Source organism: Budorcas taxicolor, chromosome 5, assembly GCF_023091745.1.
Source record: "Budorcas taxicolor isolate Tak-1 chromosome 5, Takin1.1, whole genome shotgun sequence".
NCBI lineage: Eukaryota > Metazoa > Chordata > Mammalia > Artiodactyla > Bovidae > Budorcas > Budorcas taxicolor.
In genome coordinates, this window is record NC_068914.1 from 51,357,129 (window position 1) to 51,377,726 (window position 20,598).

General features: G+C 43.0%; 2 protein-coding genes across 2 annotated transcripts in view; one reads left to right on the forward strand and one right to left on the reverse strand.

Moving 5' to 3' along the window:
- Positions 1-1,528, forward strand: part of ZDHHC17 (zinc finger DHHC-type palmitoyltransferase 17) — a 97,416-nt gene extending 95,888 nt beyond the window's left edge. The window contains exon 17 of the mRNA XM_052640132.1: positions 1,143-1,528. Within this exon, the coding sequence (XP_052496092.1) occupies positions 1,143-1,281 (139 nt within the window). The 3' untranslated portion in view covers positions 1,282-1,528. The remainder of the gene's footprint in view (positions 1-1,142) is intronic.
- An 8,337-nt stretch (positions 1,529-9,865) lies between these two features.
- Positions 9,866-18,815, reverse strand: CSRP2 (cysteine and glycine rich protein 2). Its single transcript, XM_052640680.1, has 5 exons — positions 18,704-18,815; positions 15,891-16,059; positions 11,777-11,906; positions 11,034-11,127; positions 9,866-10,047 (listed from the first exon to the last, which is right to left on the reverse strand). The coding sequence occupies exons 1-5, from the start codon at positions 18,813-18,815 to the stop codon at positions 9,971-9,973; spliced, it is 582 nt and encodes a 193-aa protein (XP_052496640.1). The 3' UTR covers positions 9,866-9,970.
- Between the last annotated feature and the right edge of the window lie 1,783 nt (positions 18,816-20,598).

Genomic DNA, 20,598 nt, shown 5'->3' on the forward strand with positions numbered 1-20,598 from the left:
AGGTTGCCTTTTCATTTTGTTGATGGTTTCCTTTGCTGGGCAGAACCTTTTTAGTTTAATGTTGTCTCATTTATTTTTGCTTTTGTTACCTTTGCTGTTGGTGTCAGATTCAAAAATTCATCACCAAGACTAATGTCAGGGAGCTTACCATCTCTGTTTTCTGGTTTCAGTTCATAAATTCAAGTCTAACCCATTTGAGTTAATTTCTGTATATACTGTAAGATAGTGGTTCAGTTTAGTTCTTTTGCATGTGACTGTTCAGTTTTGCCAACACCATTTATTGAGGAGATTGTACTATTCTTTTATTTATATATGTATATATTTGGAAATTTGCATTCAGTTTGGAGTTAAACAGTAGTTTCCTAATAATATGAAATATTTAAAACTTTGAATTTTACTCAAACAAATTGTCTGCTGCCTTCGAGCTTTTGTGGTGCTGTTAATTGTTGCTTGCTTTTGGAAAGCACGCAGATCTTTAAAAGAAAACGTAATAGAGTCAGTTGAACAGTTTTGAGAATTCTCCCACTGGCATAATAATTACGTAAGGTGTGAAACTGACTGCTTTTCCAAAGGTATTCTTGAGGTTTCTAAAATTGCAGGAACTTCCCTTGACATTTCTTTTTTTAATTTGTTACTCTTAGGGTACACTGTCACATTTATGCTGTTTATATTTATTTTTTGTTTTACTTTCTCAATTCTGGATATAGTTTGTCTCCTTGCCAAAGAGACACTGTCACATTTATGCTATTTATATTTATTTTTTCTTTTACTTTCTCAATTTTGGATATAGTTTGTTTCCTTGCTACCAGTCAAGGAAAGGTTTTATCAAAAATTTTATTTTACATAGGAATGAGAGATGGATGTTTGAATAACTTTAAAATATAATAATGTAACCCATGGTATAAGCACAAGAGAAAATCAGTGTTGTCAGAGCTCTGAAGAAACACGAATGCATAAATATCTTGTAGAGTTATAAGCAGATTCTTTCTGACAAAAAAATCTGAGTATTTAAGTTTGGAAACAATATATTTAACATAAAATTATGTTAAACTCATATTAAGTTACTGTACTAATAGACTGTTTTTTTCTTTTTCTGTTTTCTGTTTGTTTCTCTGTTTTGTTTTTTTGCGGGGGGTGTTTAGCCATGGATGTGTAAGGAATATTATAGACTTCTTTGAATTTCGATGCTGTGGCCTCTTTCGTCCTGTTATCGTGGACTGGACCAGGCAGTATACAATAGAATATGACCAAATATCAGGGTCTGGGTACCAGCTCGTGTAGCACCATCTTTATCCTTTGAAGCACATTGCTGAGTGGTGCCTGAAAATTGTGTCTGTCCGTGTCTCTCTCACACTCGAATCCACATCCTTTGAACAAATAGCATGCTATATGTAGGGCTAACAGTGAACTTTACAGTCTTTTTTTCAACATTTTTGTTAACAAAGGTAAACATGGACAGAACACACTGCCACTTCTGGGAAGAATAAAGATCTTAACAAGAATTTTAATGGTTCTTAATGTGGGAATTCACAACATATGCAGCTTTTTGGTTTTGTTCTCATAACATTTTTCACGAGGAAAGAATGAACTTACTCTGTTGACAGACATGGTTTACTGATGAGAAATGTTCGAGTCTAGCTAAAACTAAATTTATGGTATACAGCTAAAGTTTATAATGCAATCTACTATTAGTATTGCATTCAATTCCAAGAGAGTTGTCTTAAATTGATTCAGACTAGTATTACGTACGTATTAGAATGTACATGTAAATACTGTGATGAAAATCATGTGGTTTTATTAGGGATCTACTGTAATGTGTCTTCAGAGGCACAGGAAAATAATGTTCACCAAAAAAATGTGCTAACAATATTTTATTGCTATCAGCTGTTGAAGTGCTGATATATTTCTAGTTCAGTGAAATAATTTGCTCCTAAGGTTTTATGGTCTGATAATAAAACACTTGCATGAGTATAGTAAGTCATGTTATTTTGTCCAACTTAAAAGCTCTACTAAGTGCATGATGCACCTCATAGAATGTATACTAGCACACACTATCCAGTAAAGCGTAAATTAGAATTTAATTTGATGTGCAGATAGTCCAATTTTTAAGAGTTGAGCTATTTTCAAGTTAATGCAAAATTCTCAGTGATAGAGATAAACGAATATACTGCAAAAATAAATTGTAGACGAAATAATGGGAGTCTAGCTAAAGATGGAGCATGATTTCTGTACATAATAGACATGTGAATATAAGAAAAGCTAATGGTATATTCTGGTTTTTTAAAAATGACCTATCAGAATTTTATCTCTAAGATTGTTTCAGTTTTCCCAGCGTTGAATGTTTTGAAATTTGTTAATGCTGTCTGAAACAGTTTCAGATAGATTTTCCAATTGTTAAACATGATGCACTGATCAATTTTTGTTGCAGCATTTCCATACCCTCATGGTGAACTGTTAGTCACTGCTTCCACAAGTGCTGTTTACAGAGTGAGACTTGGTGGAGTCCTTTTTAAGTGCTGTCGCAAACTGTGGTTCAGGCAACCTGTGGGAAGTGTGTGAGAGGGGATAGGCCAGCGGAGAGTGGGAAAAGGGCGGCCAGACTGACGACAGGCCCTAGACCAGTGTAAAGATTGTGTATCTGTATATAAATAAGTTATCGAATAGTTTTCTCCTTGTGTCTCTATGTGTTAGTGTATTTAAAGCTGCTCATTTCATTTTATCCAACCGAAAAGAAAAGGGAGACATCTAATGAGCTTCTAGTGGTGTTCGATGTTGCTGTTAATAGGCATTATACCCTGCAAGTTCACTGCATGTCTGATGCTTGGTAAAAGTAGTGTTCTCTGTAAAATGCAGATTACAGCTATTAACGCAATCTAGTGGTAAACCCGCCCCTTGCCTTAGTAAGAGGAGCAGCGAAACTGTATATAGTTGACGTTCAGTATTTCCAAGTACCATTTTTATATAGTAGTTTCTTTGACCATAAGTCATACATCAAAAAGATTACTTAGTGTATGTGAGTGTTTTAATATTAGAAAATTGGCATACGTGCTTTATTTTTGAAAAGGGAAGAGATGGGTGTGGGGTGGCAACAGCATCGTGCCATTTTGTCATAGAATGTACAAAATTGGTTATCTTTACAAATGTCTCTGCTAGTTTTGACTACTAATTGGGGGAAATTTTAGATAATTTTTAAATTCAAAGTTATTTATAAAAGGCTAGAATTTGTTTTAATTTTTTGTATTTTGAGCCACTTCACATGAAGACTCAGTTGCAATTTTTATCGAAACATTTTTTATTAACAGTCAAATACAGTGGTGGTTTTCTCAGAGTTTGAATGAGAGTGTTGTTACCATGTTCTTCCTTTATGGTACAATATTCTTTCAAGTGCGAAAGAAATGTCTTTCAGTTAAATAGAAAAAAAAAAAACTGTAGATGTATACATGGAAAATATTAGCAATGTTAATGCTTTAGCACTAAACCATCTCATAGCACCAGTGAAATCTGTAACTCAGAAATGGTCGGATGGTCAGGAGCCAACTATGCAGCAGTGTACCTTCTAGTGATTTCATAGGTCTTACGTGTGGAACCAGTTTAACCCCATTCTAAAGTTGTGAATAAGGGTGACCCTTGGAGGAATAGTTCATATCAGCTTAATTGGATACTTTTAGCAAATAGGAACTTACTTCTCAGCTCTAAACCTGAATTACTCCTTTGGAATCTTTTCCTTATTTCTGTTGTTCCCAGGAATTTATTTGAAATATTAATAGGCATAAAACAGCATCATTATTATACTTAAGCTATGAATATTTTTATTTTATATTCTTTATTTATAACTGTGCCAAGTATTATTTTGCTACTTAATGTGTTATTCTGTGGAAAGAAAAACCTGTAAAGTGTTTAATAAATTAGCTCTCCTTACATAAATTAAATCTGTCAAAATTTTGTAAAATATTAATCAGAATAAATATTGACTCTTAAGTGTGTGTGTGTGTGTTTATTTTGCTCAGTTCACTTCAAAAGATTGATGAACTGCTGATACTGGTACCTGTGATATGAAAACATTATTCTGTATGTTTATATCTGGGTCAACTAGGAATCAAGTGGCAAAACTAGAAATTGGCAAAAGTAGAAGGAGGTAGTATTGATACGACAAACATAACTTTCATTCTGTGTATGTGTGTATATGTGCGTGTTTGTAATTAATTATTTTAAAATAAGAGAGTATATTTTTCTTTAAGAATTTTAGATTCCATAGAGTTAACTAGGATTTTCAGGAACTGTATGAATCCCCAAGATTTAAACGTAAGTGTGTCTAAAGACTCTAGTGAAATATTGGAAACCTATGAAACATTGCTCTCAGTTACTTGAGAAACTCTGCATGACAAGGAAAGCTTTATTTGGGAATTTACAAAGCAAAAATTACGGAGGAATCCTTTCCTGTTGATCACATGATTGTTTATAGTTAAATTGAGGACCGAGTGGTATTAAACAAATAGATTGGCCTAATACTCATTTCATAATTATTTTACTGTATTGAAAGTAATGCCTCCAGAGCTATTAGAACTCAAGTAACAATATTTTAAACAAGTACAAATACAAAAGGAAATTGTACAGTAAGCCCTCCCCTTTCACTCTGGTTAGGTCCTTTTCTCTCTATTATCTTCTTGAGTGGATCCCCTGGTCCTTCCCAGATTGGTAGCTTGCACCTGTGATGTGAATGCCTGGTTCTAAGAGTTTATGGAGATAATTGGAAACAAGTACATACCAGGGCAAGAAATCTTAGCTTCAAGTCAGAAAGTAAACCTTAAATTCTATCAAATTTTTGGTATAAGAGTTTTAAATATCTTTATGTGGCTTTTAAAGTAGAAAAATCTATAATTCCAAGTGCAAAATTCAAAATGTCCCTTGATCTAGGTCAGCTAAGTCATCAACACAAGGAAATCATATGTGTCTCTTAGAAAAGTTTTTGCCTTTGAATTGAAGTATGAATGTTTTGCTTACCAGAATATCTCTGTCTTGAGATAACAGACTGGTATTGGGAAATACTTTTTAAAAAAATTGATATCTTTATTTTAATTGGAGGCTAATTGCTGTGCAGTATTGTGGTGGTTTCGCCACACATCGACGTGAGTCGGCCACGGGTGCACACGTGTCCGCCGTCCTGAACCCACCTCCCGCCCCCCGCCCCAGCCCGTCCCTCGGGGCTGTCCCAGAGCGCCAGCCCTGGGCGCCCTGCCTCGTGCACCGACTTGCACTGGCCATCTGCTTCACATGGTGGTATGCGTGTGCCAGTGCTGTTCCCTCAGAGCAGCCCGCCCTCGGCGTGGTGGAGGCTTTCTAATGCACGGCAGTGTCTCTAGTACCAGGTAAGAAAGGGGCTGTTCCCATCCAAAGCATTGGGAAGCCTCATTGCTACGAATGCTGTTTCTTGGATCTGTAGTTTTACAGTTTTCATCAAGTTTGGAAAATTTTCAGTCATCGTTTCAAATGTTTTCCTTCCCCCCGCTTTCAGCAGACTGCAGTTACACCATATTGGGCCATTTGAGATTGTCCTAGGGCGCAGTGATGACTCATTTATTAAAGTTCTCTGACGTTCACTTAAGTTCTTTTCTGCACTGTCTAGTCCGTCATCAGGGCTATCCAGTGTGTTTTTTTATCTGCTCCATTATAGTTTTCACCTACAGTGCTTTTATTTGAACCATTTTTACATCATCTGTATTACTACTTAATGCTTTCAAAATAGAATACTGTTACAGTTAGCTGTTTTAATATTGTTATCTGCTAATTATCACAGTGTATATCAGGTCTCAGTTGGTTCTGATAGATTTTATTTTTCATCATTATGGACTATTTTCCTGCTTCTTTGCATGCTTGGTAAATTTAACATTATTATTATTTTGGAACTTTTATGTTGCAGTATAGCCAGTTAACAGTGTTGTGATGGTCAGGTAGATATACAGGTATCCATTCTCCCCGAAACTTCCCCCTCATCCAGCCTGTCACATAACACTGAGCAGAGTTCTCTCTGCTATACTGTACAGTAGGACCTCCTTGCTGGTGATCCACTTTAAATATAGCAGTGTGTACATGGTGATCCCGGACTCCCTAACTATCCCTTCCTCCCACCCCCAGCAACTATAAGTTCCTTCTCTAAATCTATGAGTCTGTTTCTGTTTTGTAAATTTGAATCATTTCTTTTTAGATTCTGCATATAAAGCATGTCGTATGATATTTTTCCTTCTCTGTCTGACTTACTCCACTCACTATGACAGCCTCTAGGTCCATCGATGTTGCTGCAAATGCCTGCTAATTTTTGACTGGGTGCCAGACACTAGAAACTGAGTACTGGGTATTTTTATTCCTGTAGAAATTCCAGAGCGTTGCTCTGGGATGCAGTTATTTGGAAACGTTAATCCTTTCAGGTTTTGCTGATGAGCAGGGTTGGTTAAGGCAGGACCAGAGCAGTGTTCAGTTTAGGGTTAATCGTTCCCCATTTCTGAAGCAAGACCTGTGTGTTTCATAGAGTTCCATGAGTCACGCTTCCCGATCTCACGGGTGAGAGCAGGCACTACCCCCAGCTCTGTATGAGCACCAGATGCTGTTCTGTCTAAATCTTTCAGATGGTTTTTCCATGCTCTTGAGTAGTTACCTCACACACATGTTCAGTCCAGAACACAGCTGAAGACTTCACGTCGGGGGCCAGGCGGGACTTCGCGAACTCCTGGGCTTCTTGCTCTGTGCAGCTCTCTCCAGTCCCTCCCTCTCTAGCTGCCTTGCTTCCTCTGCACCCTCAGCTCTGTCTCCTCAGCTTGGGGTGCCCTTCAGCTCCCTCATTCTTCCCCCTCCTTGCACTATAGTCCAGAAGCTCTCAAAAGAGTAATAAGCTTGCTAATCTCAAGGCTGACCTCATTTTCCCCTTCACTATCCTTTGTTGCCTATTGTCAGTTCTCAAAATCATATTTTGTTCATGTAATTTGTCTTTATTTTTGATTGTTTGAGGTGAGGTGAATCTGGTTCCTGTCAATCTCAACTTGACCGTAAGTCTGAGCTAATGTATTTTTAAATTTTTTTTTAAAATTTCCTAATATGGAAAGTAATGACAGATTTAACTGTCATAAACAAAAGCTCTTTGCAGGGGGGTGGGAGTGGGGGGCTCAGTAACTGAAGAATGTAAAGAGGTCCTGCGGTCAGAAAGTTTGAGAACCAGTGGTCCAAACCATCATTTCCCAGTATTGTTCCTTGAGATGTTAGTGGTTCCATGAAGTTAATTCCATACAAGGCTTTCTTCAAGTTAAAACAGACTTCTCACCTCAAGATCTCAAGACTTCAGTATGCCGATGTGCACTGTGAATCTAAAGGAACATAGGTATAGACAGAGATGGCTGCAACGCTCCCTAAACTTGATTGATGATGAAAACTTTTTCGGGATCGCACTCGGGTCTCATGCATTGCAGGCAGATTCTTTACCATCTGGGCCATCAGGGAAGCCCTTCAGAACTGGAGTTGTCAGCAGATGTACCAAACCTCCACCGGGCCCTGAGAATATCCCAGGTGGGCCGGTTTTAAAACAGAAATATTGATGTTTACCATGCAACACTTCAGTATCACATTTGGATTAACTTGGGACTACCCTACTGCTCTGCTTCCAAATGATGAAAGTGATGCCTCTCAGAACAGAGCCTGCTCAAAGCCAGACTGCTGTTTCTACTCCTGGAACGACTGGAACCTTTATAGTTGGAGTAGCTGTTTTGCCATGGCTCCCAATTTTAGAATAAATTTAATTCTGAACGGGGAGGGGGGGTGGTCTAAACTTTAAATTTCAAATTATCAGGTGCCTGACAACTTCGTGTATTTTCCTCTTGAATATCTGTTAGCATCTGCAGTAGTTTGGGAAACAGTAGGATGGGGAATGTTGGCTCTGTGGTAAGTTAAATTCCGATTATCTATAGCACTGAAAAGTTTAGTGGCTTAAAAAGGCATTTTTGTTCACAGATCTGCAATTTAGTCAGAACTCAACAGGAATAACTCACTTTGCACCAGTTGGTATCCACAGGGATGGTTCAAAAAACTGGGCACTGAAACAGTCTGCAAGCTGTTGGTGATACTGTCTGACGAGGGAGATCTTAGCTGAGGTTATGGCTGTAACACCTACACGTGGCCTCCCCGCCAAGAGTAAGCATCTCAAGAGAAAGAGGCAGGTAGCTGTGTTGTCTTTTCTAGCCTAGTCTGGTCCATTATATATACTGTTAAAAACGAGACACTAAAGTTGGGTAATTAGACTGCCATCTTTTGATGGAGCTGTCAAAAGAATTTGTACACATTTGAAACTGCCACAGAATGATTTCAATTTATTACCTAAGTCTTCTTCATAACCCTATGTCCTTGTTTTAATTTTTACTTCTTCTTACTTCGTTGTGCCTGTGCCGGGTCTTCGTTGCTGTGCAGACTTTCTCTAATTGCGGCAGGCAGGGACTACTTGTTGCGCAGCACAGGCTCTAGACAAGCAGGCTTCAGTGGTTGCAACACGCAGGCTTTAGAGCGCAGGCTCAGCAGTTGTGGTGCACGCGCCTCGTTGTCCTGAGGCATGTGGGATTTCCCCACAGGGCTCAAACCCATGTTCCCTACGCTGGCAGGCAGGTTCTTAACCACTGGACCACCAGGGAAACCTGTTCCTTAATGTTGATTAACTTCCCCAGCCTGCTGCCCCCTTTCCCACAGTGAAACCTAACTTACGGAACATGCAGTGTTCAAGGCTGTGATGTAAACAATCATGAGTTGTTTTCACCTGGTACACCCTCAACTAGCCTTTTCCCGCCAAGTTTCTGACTTTTTTCCTTTTCTTGAGGTTATGTAAGATTAAGATATATTCACACACTAGGCTGGTTCAATTTTATAATTACACGTTACTGAACAATTTCACACCCTGCTCCTGAAAAATAAAGGGTTGATTGAGTCTTTGATAATGAACCAAAAGTTTCTGGAGAAATTAATGAAAATATACCACATATAGTCTAATATTCATTTTCTCCCTGAGCCAGCTGAATGTGCCAGGACAATGTAACATTCTTTGCAGATTTTGCAGAACTGAAATTTGCAAGATATTCGCCCATTTCCTGGATTAGTAGTTCACCATCTATCAGATGAGAGTGGGGAGTCTTAAAGTCACACTAAGCCTCAGATTCTGTAGTTGTCTATAGGTAGCTGTTTGTAATGACCTAGATAAGCCTAAGGAATTTCTAAGTGTTTTGATAACAGTGTGCCCACCGTGGGTCGGTATGCCTTTCTGAGAAGCTTGTTCAGAAGGCTTCTATGGCCTCACTCCCAGAGGTCCTGCTTCTGTGCGGCCTAGGAACCTGCCTTCCAGTACTCTCAGGGGACTGGTGCAGGTTGTCTAGGAGCCACGTTTTAGGAGACTGCATCCAACAACAGAAGTGCGCCCACTGAGCTTGAGAGGGGCGGGCAGGCAGGCGGTCTGCACTGCTAAATGCCAGCTCTCAGGTGCTGGCATGGTGGGCCTGTTGCCTAGCAACCCTCACTTAGGGCACACTTGCCGCTCAGAGAGCCATCTTCTTCAACAGCTGTAATGCAGAGACTAACCTGGTGAGTCACCCACGTGATGGGGTAGGTAGATGCTCTTTAACCAATAAAAATGCAGGTGGGGACCCACTGGTTAGTTTTACGCTAGCCAACATCACAGCACTCCTCCAAAAGGTTTACTGAAAGACACTGAATACCCAAATCAAGCTGAAGTTTTATTTAAAATGTAAAAGAAATAGTTCTTGAAATACTGATGAATAAAGTGAAAAGATGTAGTGCTCTCTTCCTACTAGTCAGCCAGCCTATCCAAGTACAAGGCAACATACAGTACTTCGGTACTGTAGAATTTCACAGTAGTTGAGTGTTAGATTATCTATGCCTAGATTATGTAGAGACTCGGTGTGTGATCTTTCTCGGTTCTGGGTTTGCACCTCTACTGAGCATGAACAAGGGCCCCCGCTCCTTGGCCGTAGCCAAATCCCTTGGGCCCAAAGTTCTTCGCGTAGCATCCTACAGAAAGAAAAGGGGAGAATTAGTGCAAGTCCATTAAGCTCTGCTAGTGTGACATGACTGAAGCGACTTAGCAGCAGCAGCACTGCTTAAGACCCATGTATCAACAAACCTCTGTAATAGAAACCTGCTACGTATGCCTTACAGTAACTACCTTAAAGCTGCAAATTTAAGTCTTGAGTGTTCTAGTTCCCTAGGTTTAGCTCATGGTCTCAACTGACTTGCAAGTTGGGACCAGACTAGTTATGTATGTGTCTATTATGTGAAGGTAACTTCATATATTCATATGTTTTGCTTAAAACATTTAAGTTGAAAGAAAACTGTTGCTTATGTAGAGGTGTTTTTAATGGCCGGGAACTTAACTTACTGTGTCCTCAAGAATGTTCTGTGGTTTTCTGTCATCTGTAAGCATCTCTGCTGCTGCTGCTGAGTCGCTTCAGTCGTGTCTGACTCTGTGCGACCCCAGAGACGGCAGCCCACCAGGCTCCCCGGTCCCTGGGATTCTCCAGGCAAGAACACTGGAGTGGGTTGCCATTTCCTTCTCCAGTGCATGAAAGTGAAAGAAAGTGAAAGTGAAGTCGCTCAGTCGTATTCTACTCTGCGACCCTGTGGACTGTAGCCCAACAGGCTCCTCAGTCCATGGGATTCTCCAGGCAAGAATCCTGCAGTGGGTTGCCATTTCCTTCTCCAGGGGATATTCCCGACCCAAGGATCGAACCCAGGTCTCCCGCACTGGAGGCAGACGCTTTAACCTCTGAGCCACCAGGAAGCCCTATCAGGCTCCCCCATCCATGGGATTTCCCAGGCAAGAGTATTGGAGTGGTGTGCCATTGCCATCTCTAGATCTTTTCAAATACCCAGTGGCACTATCCCCCACCTTTTCCTCATTTTTAGAGTATTTTATCCCCCCTCCTGGTGACATTTCCTTCACTAATAGCCAGTACAGGATATTCATATGGACAGCAATAACTGAAGTTACATTATACCTTTACAATAGATTTCACCTTCTTTCTCAGTCAGAGTTGTTGACTCAAGACTCTTCCCACACTTAGCACATCGGAAACAGTTTTTGTGCCAGGGCTGGAAGAGAAGAATGAGTAAGTTTGGGTGCTGGAAGATCAGCCCCACATGGGCTCCTGACTGCTGTGGGTGAGCCCCAACCAGGCTAAGCCCAGACCCTCCACATGCTCGGCTGCCTGTGGAGGCACTCAGTTCAAACTTCATCTACAGCAGACACGGAGCGGGAGCTGTGCCACAGAAGGGCCATTTCCCGAAGAGCTGTCCGAAGGCTCGCCGCAGGCGCAGTGGACTCCCTTAAAGACCACTTCCCCTGTGGTTGAGAACACTGCAGCTTAAAGAGGAAACGTGCTCGAGCAACTCTTCCAAACTGCTTAGCATCAGGTGCCCTGATACTTCCTTTCTTGGTTTTTTTTTCCCCTTTCACCACACTGAAAAACCTGTGGAGTCTAGGTTTGTTAAAAGTCTTGCTTTATTCGTTAACACCTTCATAAGTGCCCCCCCATGAAAACAAGTTTCTGTTAAACATAGATGTGATCTGTCAAACAAGGGGATCACTTCAAAAAATTAATGATTCAGATGGAAATCTGATTAAGAAAAAGTTTAGTTCAAGGCATTTATTTATAAGGCAGAGCGCCTGAGTGGGCCCTGAAGGGACCTGGGGGGGAGAGGGAGCAGAGAGCAGGCTGACCAACTCTAGACAGCACCTCACCTTTCCAGCTCCAATGATCTTCTCGGCAGCGTATACAGAATCCCCACATCTGGAACACTTCTCAGCACCTCCGTATTTCTGAGCAAATTTAGAAGTGTTTGGATTTGTTGTCGGCCTGTGAGGTTGAACACTGTGGAAGGGGGAAGAAAGGGGTAAGACTTCCCAAAAGGCTCTCAGAAGCCACAAGGCAGACACGACAGAACTCCGGGACGTAACTGCTCTCCTGTCCTTGGCTGGAGGCCTCCACAGGCCAGGACAGGGCAAAGAAGAAAGCAAGCTCAGGGGCTAGCCAGTTATTATCTTAATCTATTTATGGGCTCATTATTGTTACCAAAAGTCAGACAAGGCTTAAGTATCTGTCCCTCTGAGTCTATCAGCTCATCAGAATTCATGGAATCCTCAGCACTAAACACTTAAGCCACCTACCATAGCATGTATGTGCACCCCACATTCATATTATTATTGTTCATATAACATTGGAATTAACAGCTAGCTTCTTCACAAAAAATAGAAAATATCAGTGGTAGTTTAAGCAGTCAAGTTTCTGCATATAGGCAGAATTATGAAAATTAAGTATGTTTTATGGATTATTTAATTCCCCAGTATATTGGGGGAAAGTATAAATAACTTACTTTCTTCATGGGAAAATATTTCAGAAAGTTGGCCTATAACTATGTGATCGGTGTATCTTTTACTTTTTCTCTGTATAGAGTGCTGTTTTTGTCACTATTTACAGGTCACTAGATAAAACCTTATTTTCCTTGTTCTGTAATTTTTTTCCACTCATTATATAGATGCACCTGCACATAGAACACCATTCTGGGCTCTGAACAGATTTAAAGGCTACTCTAAAACCTTACAAACAGGTTGAGCAGATAAGACAACAGTTAGCATTCAGCAAAGGGTAGCTAAGTGTCAGTTTTCCCACCTAGAAAAACAATCTTGTCCTAGTTATATTTTTACTAAGTAACTTACATATATGTTTTAAGTGAAATGTTTACTGAGAAATACCGCCTTTTCTTAAGACAATTTATTCAAACTTCACATGTATTAATATCTTCATCTCCAAGTTTCCTACATTTCCACCTACCTAAATTGTTTCATGCACAGAATTTCTTGAATCACGTTTGAAGTGGCCACTGGAAATTTTATTCTAAGCAACAAATGCCAATTCACAGTACTAATTCACAGGATTGAATTGTCCGTAACTGGGCATATTTTTACAACTCCACAACCCACTGTATCGATATAGTCAGGCCTCTATCCACAAGTTGTGCATCCACAGATTGATCCAACTCAGAGTGAAAATACTCAAGAAAAAAATTCCAGGAAGTTCCAAAAAGTAAAACCTGAATTTACCACATACCAGCAAGGAAATGGCAACCCACTCCAGTGTTCTTGCCTGGAGAATCCCAGGGATGGAGGAGCCTGGTGGGCTGCCGTCTGTGGGGTTGCACAGAGTCGGACATGACTGAAGTGACTTAGCAGTAGCAGCAGCAACTATTTACATAGCACTTACACTGTAATAGGTCTTATAAGTCATCAAGAGGTGACTTAGAAGTACCTGGGAGGATATGCGTAGGTGACATGCAAATACTACACCATTTTGTGTAAGATCTGAGCATTCTCGGGTTTTAGTATCCGTAAGGGTGCTGGAACCAATCCCTGCAGATACCAAAGGACATCCCCACCTACTTTGTGATCTTTAAAAGCTATTCACAATATCCAACACTTGTAGTTACATGTTCTCCAAGAAAAATTTCCAGATCTGCTAGTCCTACTGAGAAGAATTTGATATGAACTATCTTCCACCTTCCTTCCAACAACCTCAGAAGGGAAAGTCGCTTAGTCGTGTCCGACTCTTTGCAACCCCATGGACTGTGACCCACCTCTGTCCATGGGATTCTCCAGGCAAGAATACTGGACTGGGTTGCCATGCCCTTCTCTAGGGGATCTTCCTGACTCAGGGATCAAACCTGGGTCTCCCACATTGCAGGCAGTTTTTTGTTTTTTTTTTTAACCCATCTGAGTCACCAGGGAACTAACAACCTCAGAAGGTATGGTTAATTGTTACCTTGAATGTCAGATGAGGAAACATGGGCTTATGTGGTGAATAACCTGCTGAAGGGCCAGAGTATTAGTAAATTGGTGAGCCTGAACTAAAAAAATGCAGGTCTGCCCAATGAACTGGAGAAGGCAATGGCACCCCACTCCAGCACTCTTGCCTGGAAAATCCCGTGGATGGAGGAGCCTGGTGGGCCAGTCCATGGGGTCGCTAAGAGTCGGACACCACTGAGCGACTTCACTTTCCCTTTTCACTTTCCTGCATTGGAGAAGGAAATGGCAACCCACTCCAGTGTTCTTGCTTGGAGAATCCCAGGGACGGGGGAGCCTGGTGGGCTGCTGTCTCTGGGGTCGCACAGAGTCGGACACGACTGAAGCGACTTAGCAGCAGCAGCCCAATGAACATGTCCCTGTCCCCCGAGTGCTGCCTCGTCAAGAAGTTCTCCCAGAGCTGTGTGTGCCCCACACCTGTTAGGCTGACCACGTGGGGGCCTTCCAGACCACAGGTGCGCCCAGAGTGCAGTCACTGAGAGAGGCTTCCAGAAAAGGAAGGTCCTGCAGGATGCGTGGCACAGGGCCAGGCTAACACAGGGAAGAGGGGAGGGCACAGATAACACAGGCCAGCTTGGAACATCGGCCAGTTACTGGAGGATGTGGGAAGAGCAGACACAGAGGAGGGGCCACTGGTCCTTGTGGCTTTACCACTGTGGCCACAGACACTGACTCACTTTGGGGTCATGGATGAGCTCTGTTTAGGGGGCAGATGGACAGATCTGTGCTTGAAATAAAATCTTGGGGAACAAGAGTGGATTTTAACAAGTTGGAAAAGAAGAGCAGAACAAGAACAGTGAGTGTTAACGAAGTCGGGTAAGCTGGTCTTCAGGTGCCGGCATGCAGCAGTGAATGAGTCAGTCCTGGTACAACTGACGCCCAGCAAGGCGCCATGGCTCAGAGAGGAGCAGAAACGAGAGAGGCGGGCTTCGATGTAGAAAGGAGCACAGGTTTGGGGCCAAGAGGACAAATGTTCAGATCCTGGTTTTGCTACTTACCTGTGTGAACTGAGCCTTAGTGCCCTGCCTATAAAACAGGGACAAAGTACCTAAACTCAGAATTACTATGAAGATTATACAGAATGGACATAAATGTTCAGCAGACATTATTTCAGGCATACCACAATGCCTTGTGCTTAAGATTATAAGCTTTGGAGTTACACTGTTCTAGGCTCTACAGTTAACTAGCAGTGTGACTTTAGGCAAATCACTTAATTCTGTCTTACTTTCTTCCTGAGTAAGATGGGAAGCCCTACTTCATAGGACTGTGAGAAGTATATGAGTTACCATATATTATTGCATAGTGTCCATTCTAGAGTAAGGGCACAATTAATGGCCTTGTCCAAGGGAGAGGCCATCTTACAGGATTATTATACCACTTTTGGCTTCTTCCGTATCAAAATGGATGTGAAAAATATGAAGTTCATTTGAAGGAATTATCGGGTCAACAATAGGAATAAGTTTCATGTGAAGAAATTAGTCTCAACATGAATCACTAAAATTTGGCGGATTTATTAGCACTTGGCTTACTTGGGTACTGACACCTTTAATAGCAACTCATCTCATAGAATCAAACACAGGAAATAATTTCCAGTTTTAAGTAAGCTAAAGAAAAGTCATTTCTTGGTGAGGAGGCATTCTAGCATGGAGGGAGTGACTGAGGAATTGTCGCCGACTGCGTAACCCCACAGGAGAAACGCATCTCCTGATTGCGACACTATCTGACATCTGTGAAGTGCTGTGGAAGTGGCACTAGCTTTTGAGAATATCATGACTCCTTGATACATGCTATAAACCAGGACTGGGAATCACTAGAATAATCAATAGGACTTTGCCAGGTCCCAAACTGTCCATTATTTCAAGCTTAAAGAACAGCAGTAAATCTGAATCATTGTCTTTGATTATTTTAAGCTAAAAATCTGGAAACTCCCAGGTTCCACTGCTCATCAAGCCACAGGACTCACCACTGCTCCTCTCTGCTGGTCAGAGTCCTGACTCACCTCTCGGGCTTGATGCCCAGCCTCTCGCCCCGGTCCATGTTGAGCGTGCCTGCACCCTGGCCGTACCCGTAGCCTTTAGGACCGTACTTCTTTCCGTAGCAGGATTTGCAGTAGATCTCTTCATCATGAATTGCCACTGTTGTACTATCTAAATTCTTCCTGCAAACCACTGAGGGGGAAAAAGTTAGACTTAAAAAATGTGCCAAAGATGCCTTTTTCCTTAGAACAGTGATAGCGCTGACACAGAACTTAGAAAAGGGAAAGGACAGGCTCTCATTCCTACTTCATCCTCTGCTTCCCAAAAGCCACCCAACGGCCTCTGGACTGCTCAGTTATCTGTGAGAACGATCTGCCTTCCTCCACCTATATGATGGTTTGCATTAGAGATACATTAGAATGTTAACATCCTGAAGCCTCAAACTTTGTGGCAGGATCTGCCTCCCAGGCAGGAGGGAGAGAGGTTTCAGAGGTGACTGTGATGAGGTGCACAAAAGCACCAGAGCTAGCGCTTTGTGCCCAGGCCTTTGCTCCTAGCCCTCAACACTCAGTCTTCATCCCCTTCATCCAAGGATTGTTAAAGAACAAAAGGGCAGGAGTGCCTTGGCAGGGGGTGGGGGCTGCCTCTGCAGCTCCTCCTCCCCCCAAAGCACCTCCTGGGATGAAAACAGTTTTAAAATCCAGAATTCTAGTTTTCATCACTAGTCTGGAAGGGAAAAAAACAGTCTTCTCGCATCTCACCACCAGCTTCTCCAGCAGTGATAAGTAATGTCTGAAAATCGTCAAGTGGTTTCAAGTCTCCCTTCAGTCCCCAAAGGGGAACACATTCTTTCTTGATGGATTTCTTACCACAAGACATTTCCACGTATCCCACTTCATAAAACTGCCAAATGTCATCAGGTTTTATCCAGACATTATTTCACTTTCTAAAACTGCAATTAAGCTGGAGAAAAAAACAAACTGTGAGAAAGCTCACTGGTAGCACAACTGGGCAACAGGAAAGCCCGCCCTGGTGCGATAGAGGAGGGGGTCCCCCCCTTTAAAGGAGAGATGGAAAGAGGAGGGACAGAGAGGCAGGGAGACGTGACCAGCTGGCTGCTTCAGAGCAGCGCTGGATGGTGAAGTCTCTGTTTTCTTAGACTGAGGTCTCTGGTAGAACAGAATGACATCATCCTCTTTGAACCTTGATGCTGAGGCTCCAGTACTGACATACCTGTTTCTGCCTAAAGGTAGAGTGAACGTAAAATTGTACACTGCTAAAGAACAAACACCCTTCACAGAATACACAGAAAAAAACTGTTTAGACACGTATCTATGAACCAGAACAAGTTTAAATATATGAAATTTTTACTGCAGAACCACCCCCTCCCCCTAAGGCCTCATCTGCATTCTATGCAGCAAAATTTGAGGTCTACAAACTCCTCTAAATTATTTCTTTAAAAGGCTTTAGTCAGCAGAGGCAAATATTAGGAAAGAGTAATAAAAATGACCAGTAATGACCTTGACATTTAATAAACACTGGCTTGATTATGGTGTAGACATCATGGCTTAACCTAGAGGAAACTGAGAACAGTTTTTCAAGTATCTGCATTTCCTCTTTGTTCTTACACTCTCTTGGTACAAAGCTGTGGAAAAATTAGATTCCTTTAAAAGAAATTAACTTCTAAGAGAAGAAATGGTTAAACCAAATCTGAGAAATGCTAGCTGCTATGGAGGTGTGCAGAGTAAACACTCATATGCTGTGTTTGTATTCTTTGTAGCTGCAACTCTGTCATCTGTCTCTGACCGCCTGCAAAGCAGCTGCTGCATAAAAAGGTCCAGATGCCTTCAGTGTTGGTGCCTAGAAGGAAAAGGATGACTAAAATTTGTGAGGGAAGCTCTTTCTGATTATTCCTTAGTGTAACTAATTTTTTTTAAAAAACATACAGAACTCCTAACAGTAGTTTTCACTGCACAGTACTCTTGAAACGGCAGATAAGCTGCACGGATGGGAGGGTCCCTCATGTGACAAACCCTTCATTAAAGAAAATGTCACGTGAATCAAGCTGATTAACGTCGAGCTTTCTGAAGCAGCTACTCTCCTGTTGTAAGACGGAAGACTTGGTGGTCCTCAGGAGGAGTCTGCAGCGTGCTGGGTGGGGGCTTCTCTCCTACCCTCTTTTTCTCCTTATCAGGTACTGCTCCTCCGTGGAACAGTCGGGGATGTTCTGTTTCATGGGCCACTTCCTGTCTCCATCAGACACTGTTTCCATCCAGAAACAACAGGAATTCCCCACAAACTATGGTATTCTCATTTCCTTAGTTCCTTTCCCTCAAATTTAGGACATCAATAACGAGAGAACTGTAAATATTCACTATCAGAGAAGTCAGGATCTGAGCTTCTAGACATGTGAATTTCAACAACCAACATGGTGAGAAACCGGCCAGTAGGTTTCAAAGAGGAGGAGCTCAGCCAGGACGAGAAAGCCAGAGCGCACGGGGATCGGAGCCAAGCCCCGGGGATGTGCCAGGGACTGTGCTGGGCGCCAAACCACAGACACCCGCGCGCTCTGGGTGCAGCAGGGGAGACAGACGTGACAACCGATAATGTGCATGGAGTTATCATGCACGAATGGAGGGGAAGTGCTGTGGGGACGCAGGGCTGAGTGTCTGGCTCGCTGTCCTTGCTGGGAGGCTGGGTGCATGCACTGTCCAGGAGGACAGACAGGCGGAAACCACTGGGACTGCTGGTGTCAGCTTTGTTAACAGAAGCAGCCTCTTCCCGAAGTAGGTGAATGGAAGCTCCCACACGCGAGTCTGAGCTCAGGGCGACTCACTGCACAGAAAGCAGCAGCGGTGGAAGCTCCGGCCGTCACACTGCACCTCCTCGGCGTGGTACACGGTCCTCCCACAGGCCCCGCACTTGTTGCCACCTCCCCAGACGGGCATCCTGTGGAAGAGAGCATCTTTAGGACAGGCCCCTACCCGGCGAGATGCCGCTCAGGTTCCCCGGAGGGCTGTTTAGACCCGGGGGACAGCGTTCATTTCTCTATAACCTGCCCTGACCACACCTTTCAAAGACGGGCGGGTCCGCCAACATAACCTCATCTTGCCTCCCAAATTACAGCTCTTTCGCTAGGAAACGGGGTTGTCACAAACAGGTTTTTTTCCTGCTACAGGACAAAGGACGAGGCAACAGTGCAGGCCGCCAGGCACAAAACAAACCGCTACCCGCATCCACAGGCTTTCAGAAAGCAGTGTAGGGAGCGGAAAGGCAGACGCCGCCACCAGTGCAGGCAGCTGCAATGAGCTGTTTGAAAACTCAGCTGAGGGGCAGAGCTTGTTGCTACATGTTTACTCACTGTTAACACTGCCACACTCTTAACCACTTAACATACACAAGCTATGACACACTTTCTAGGGAGGAAGCAAGTGCTGAGTGGCCCGGCAACATTAAGCTGTGTATGTTCAGTAAAGTTACAGGAGGTCACAGCGTAAATAGTTATCTGCCTAGCACAATTGCTCGGGTGGAGCCTGGCTGTAACCACAACAGACCTCCATCCAGATGCCGACCATATCAGCTGCTGTCCTCCAGTCCAGCCAACAGCTGGCTGTCCCTCTCTGATGGGCCTGGCCGTCCATACAAAATGTTGCCCAGTCCCCCTCCTAGTGAAGTGAATTGCTCGTTGAGTGTGTCAGAAAAACCTCTTAAGTAGTGTGGCCGGATGGGGCTTCCCAGGTGACTCAGTGGTAAAGAATCCACCTGCCAAAGCAAGAGGCTCCGGAGACCTGGGTTCGATCCCTGGGTCAGGAAGATCCCCTGGGGGAGGATATGGTAACCCACTCCAGTATTCTTGCCTGGGCGGTCCCATGGACAGAGGAGCCTGGCAGCGTCACACAGAGTCGGACACGACTGAGCAACTGAGCACGCACGCAGTGTGACTAGAGGTGGTAGAGAAGCGGGAAGCTGAACTCCTCAGCTGTCTTGCTATGATGTAGGGCAGCGTGTTCTCGTCTCTCTCTCAATGGGTTGGTCTACTTGGACCCCGTTTAAAATGCCTAGTTCTGAATGGCCAGCCTGCTCGAGTGCCTTTGCCAGTTACAGTTGTCCTGTAAAGACAGCATGTTATGTCAGCCCTGCAGTACCTACAACACAGTGTCTAAAAACACAGTATAAGAATCCCTTCGGCTTCCACTGTCATTTCCAGACTTCCCTTCAGTCAGTGGCGTTAGCAGCCCTTGTCTGTTGTGTCCCCTTGGATGAGCGGCTGGCCTCTGTAGGAAGTATTCATAGCTGGCTAAGAAAGCTGGGACATCCTGACTAACTCATATCTGGCTAGAAAAAGAAGAGACAGGGACAGCCTCTTAAGCAAAACGCTGAAGAATCTTCAGTCTTAAGATTAAAAAGGAGGGTGGAGAAAATTCCCATCCCACTTACCATCCTACACCATTTAGACCATCCAGAACGCGAGGCTTCCTGGACATTGAGATGAGGTCTTTCCACAAGAAAGCCTAACAGAATTAATCACCGTGTTGGGCACCCTGCTGGTACCCAGCCTTCTCTGGCCTCTCTTCTGGGAATACTTTCCCCAGATTCTCTCCAGGGAAGCAGCCATCTCTTTCTTGGCACATGTGCTTTAAGAGACTTACTAAGATGCAGTTTCCTGGAGACAGTGCACGGTGCTTGCTACCAATTCAAGACAACATGCAGGTAAGCGTTTAGAAAGCTTTC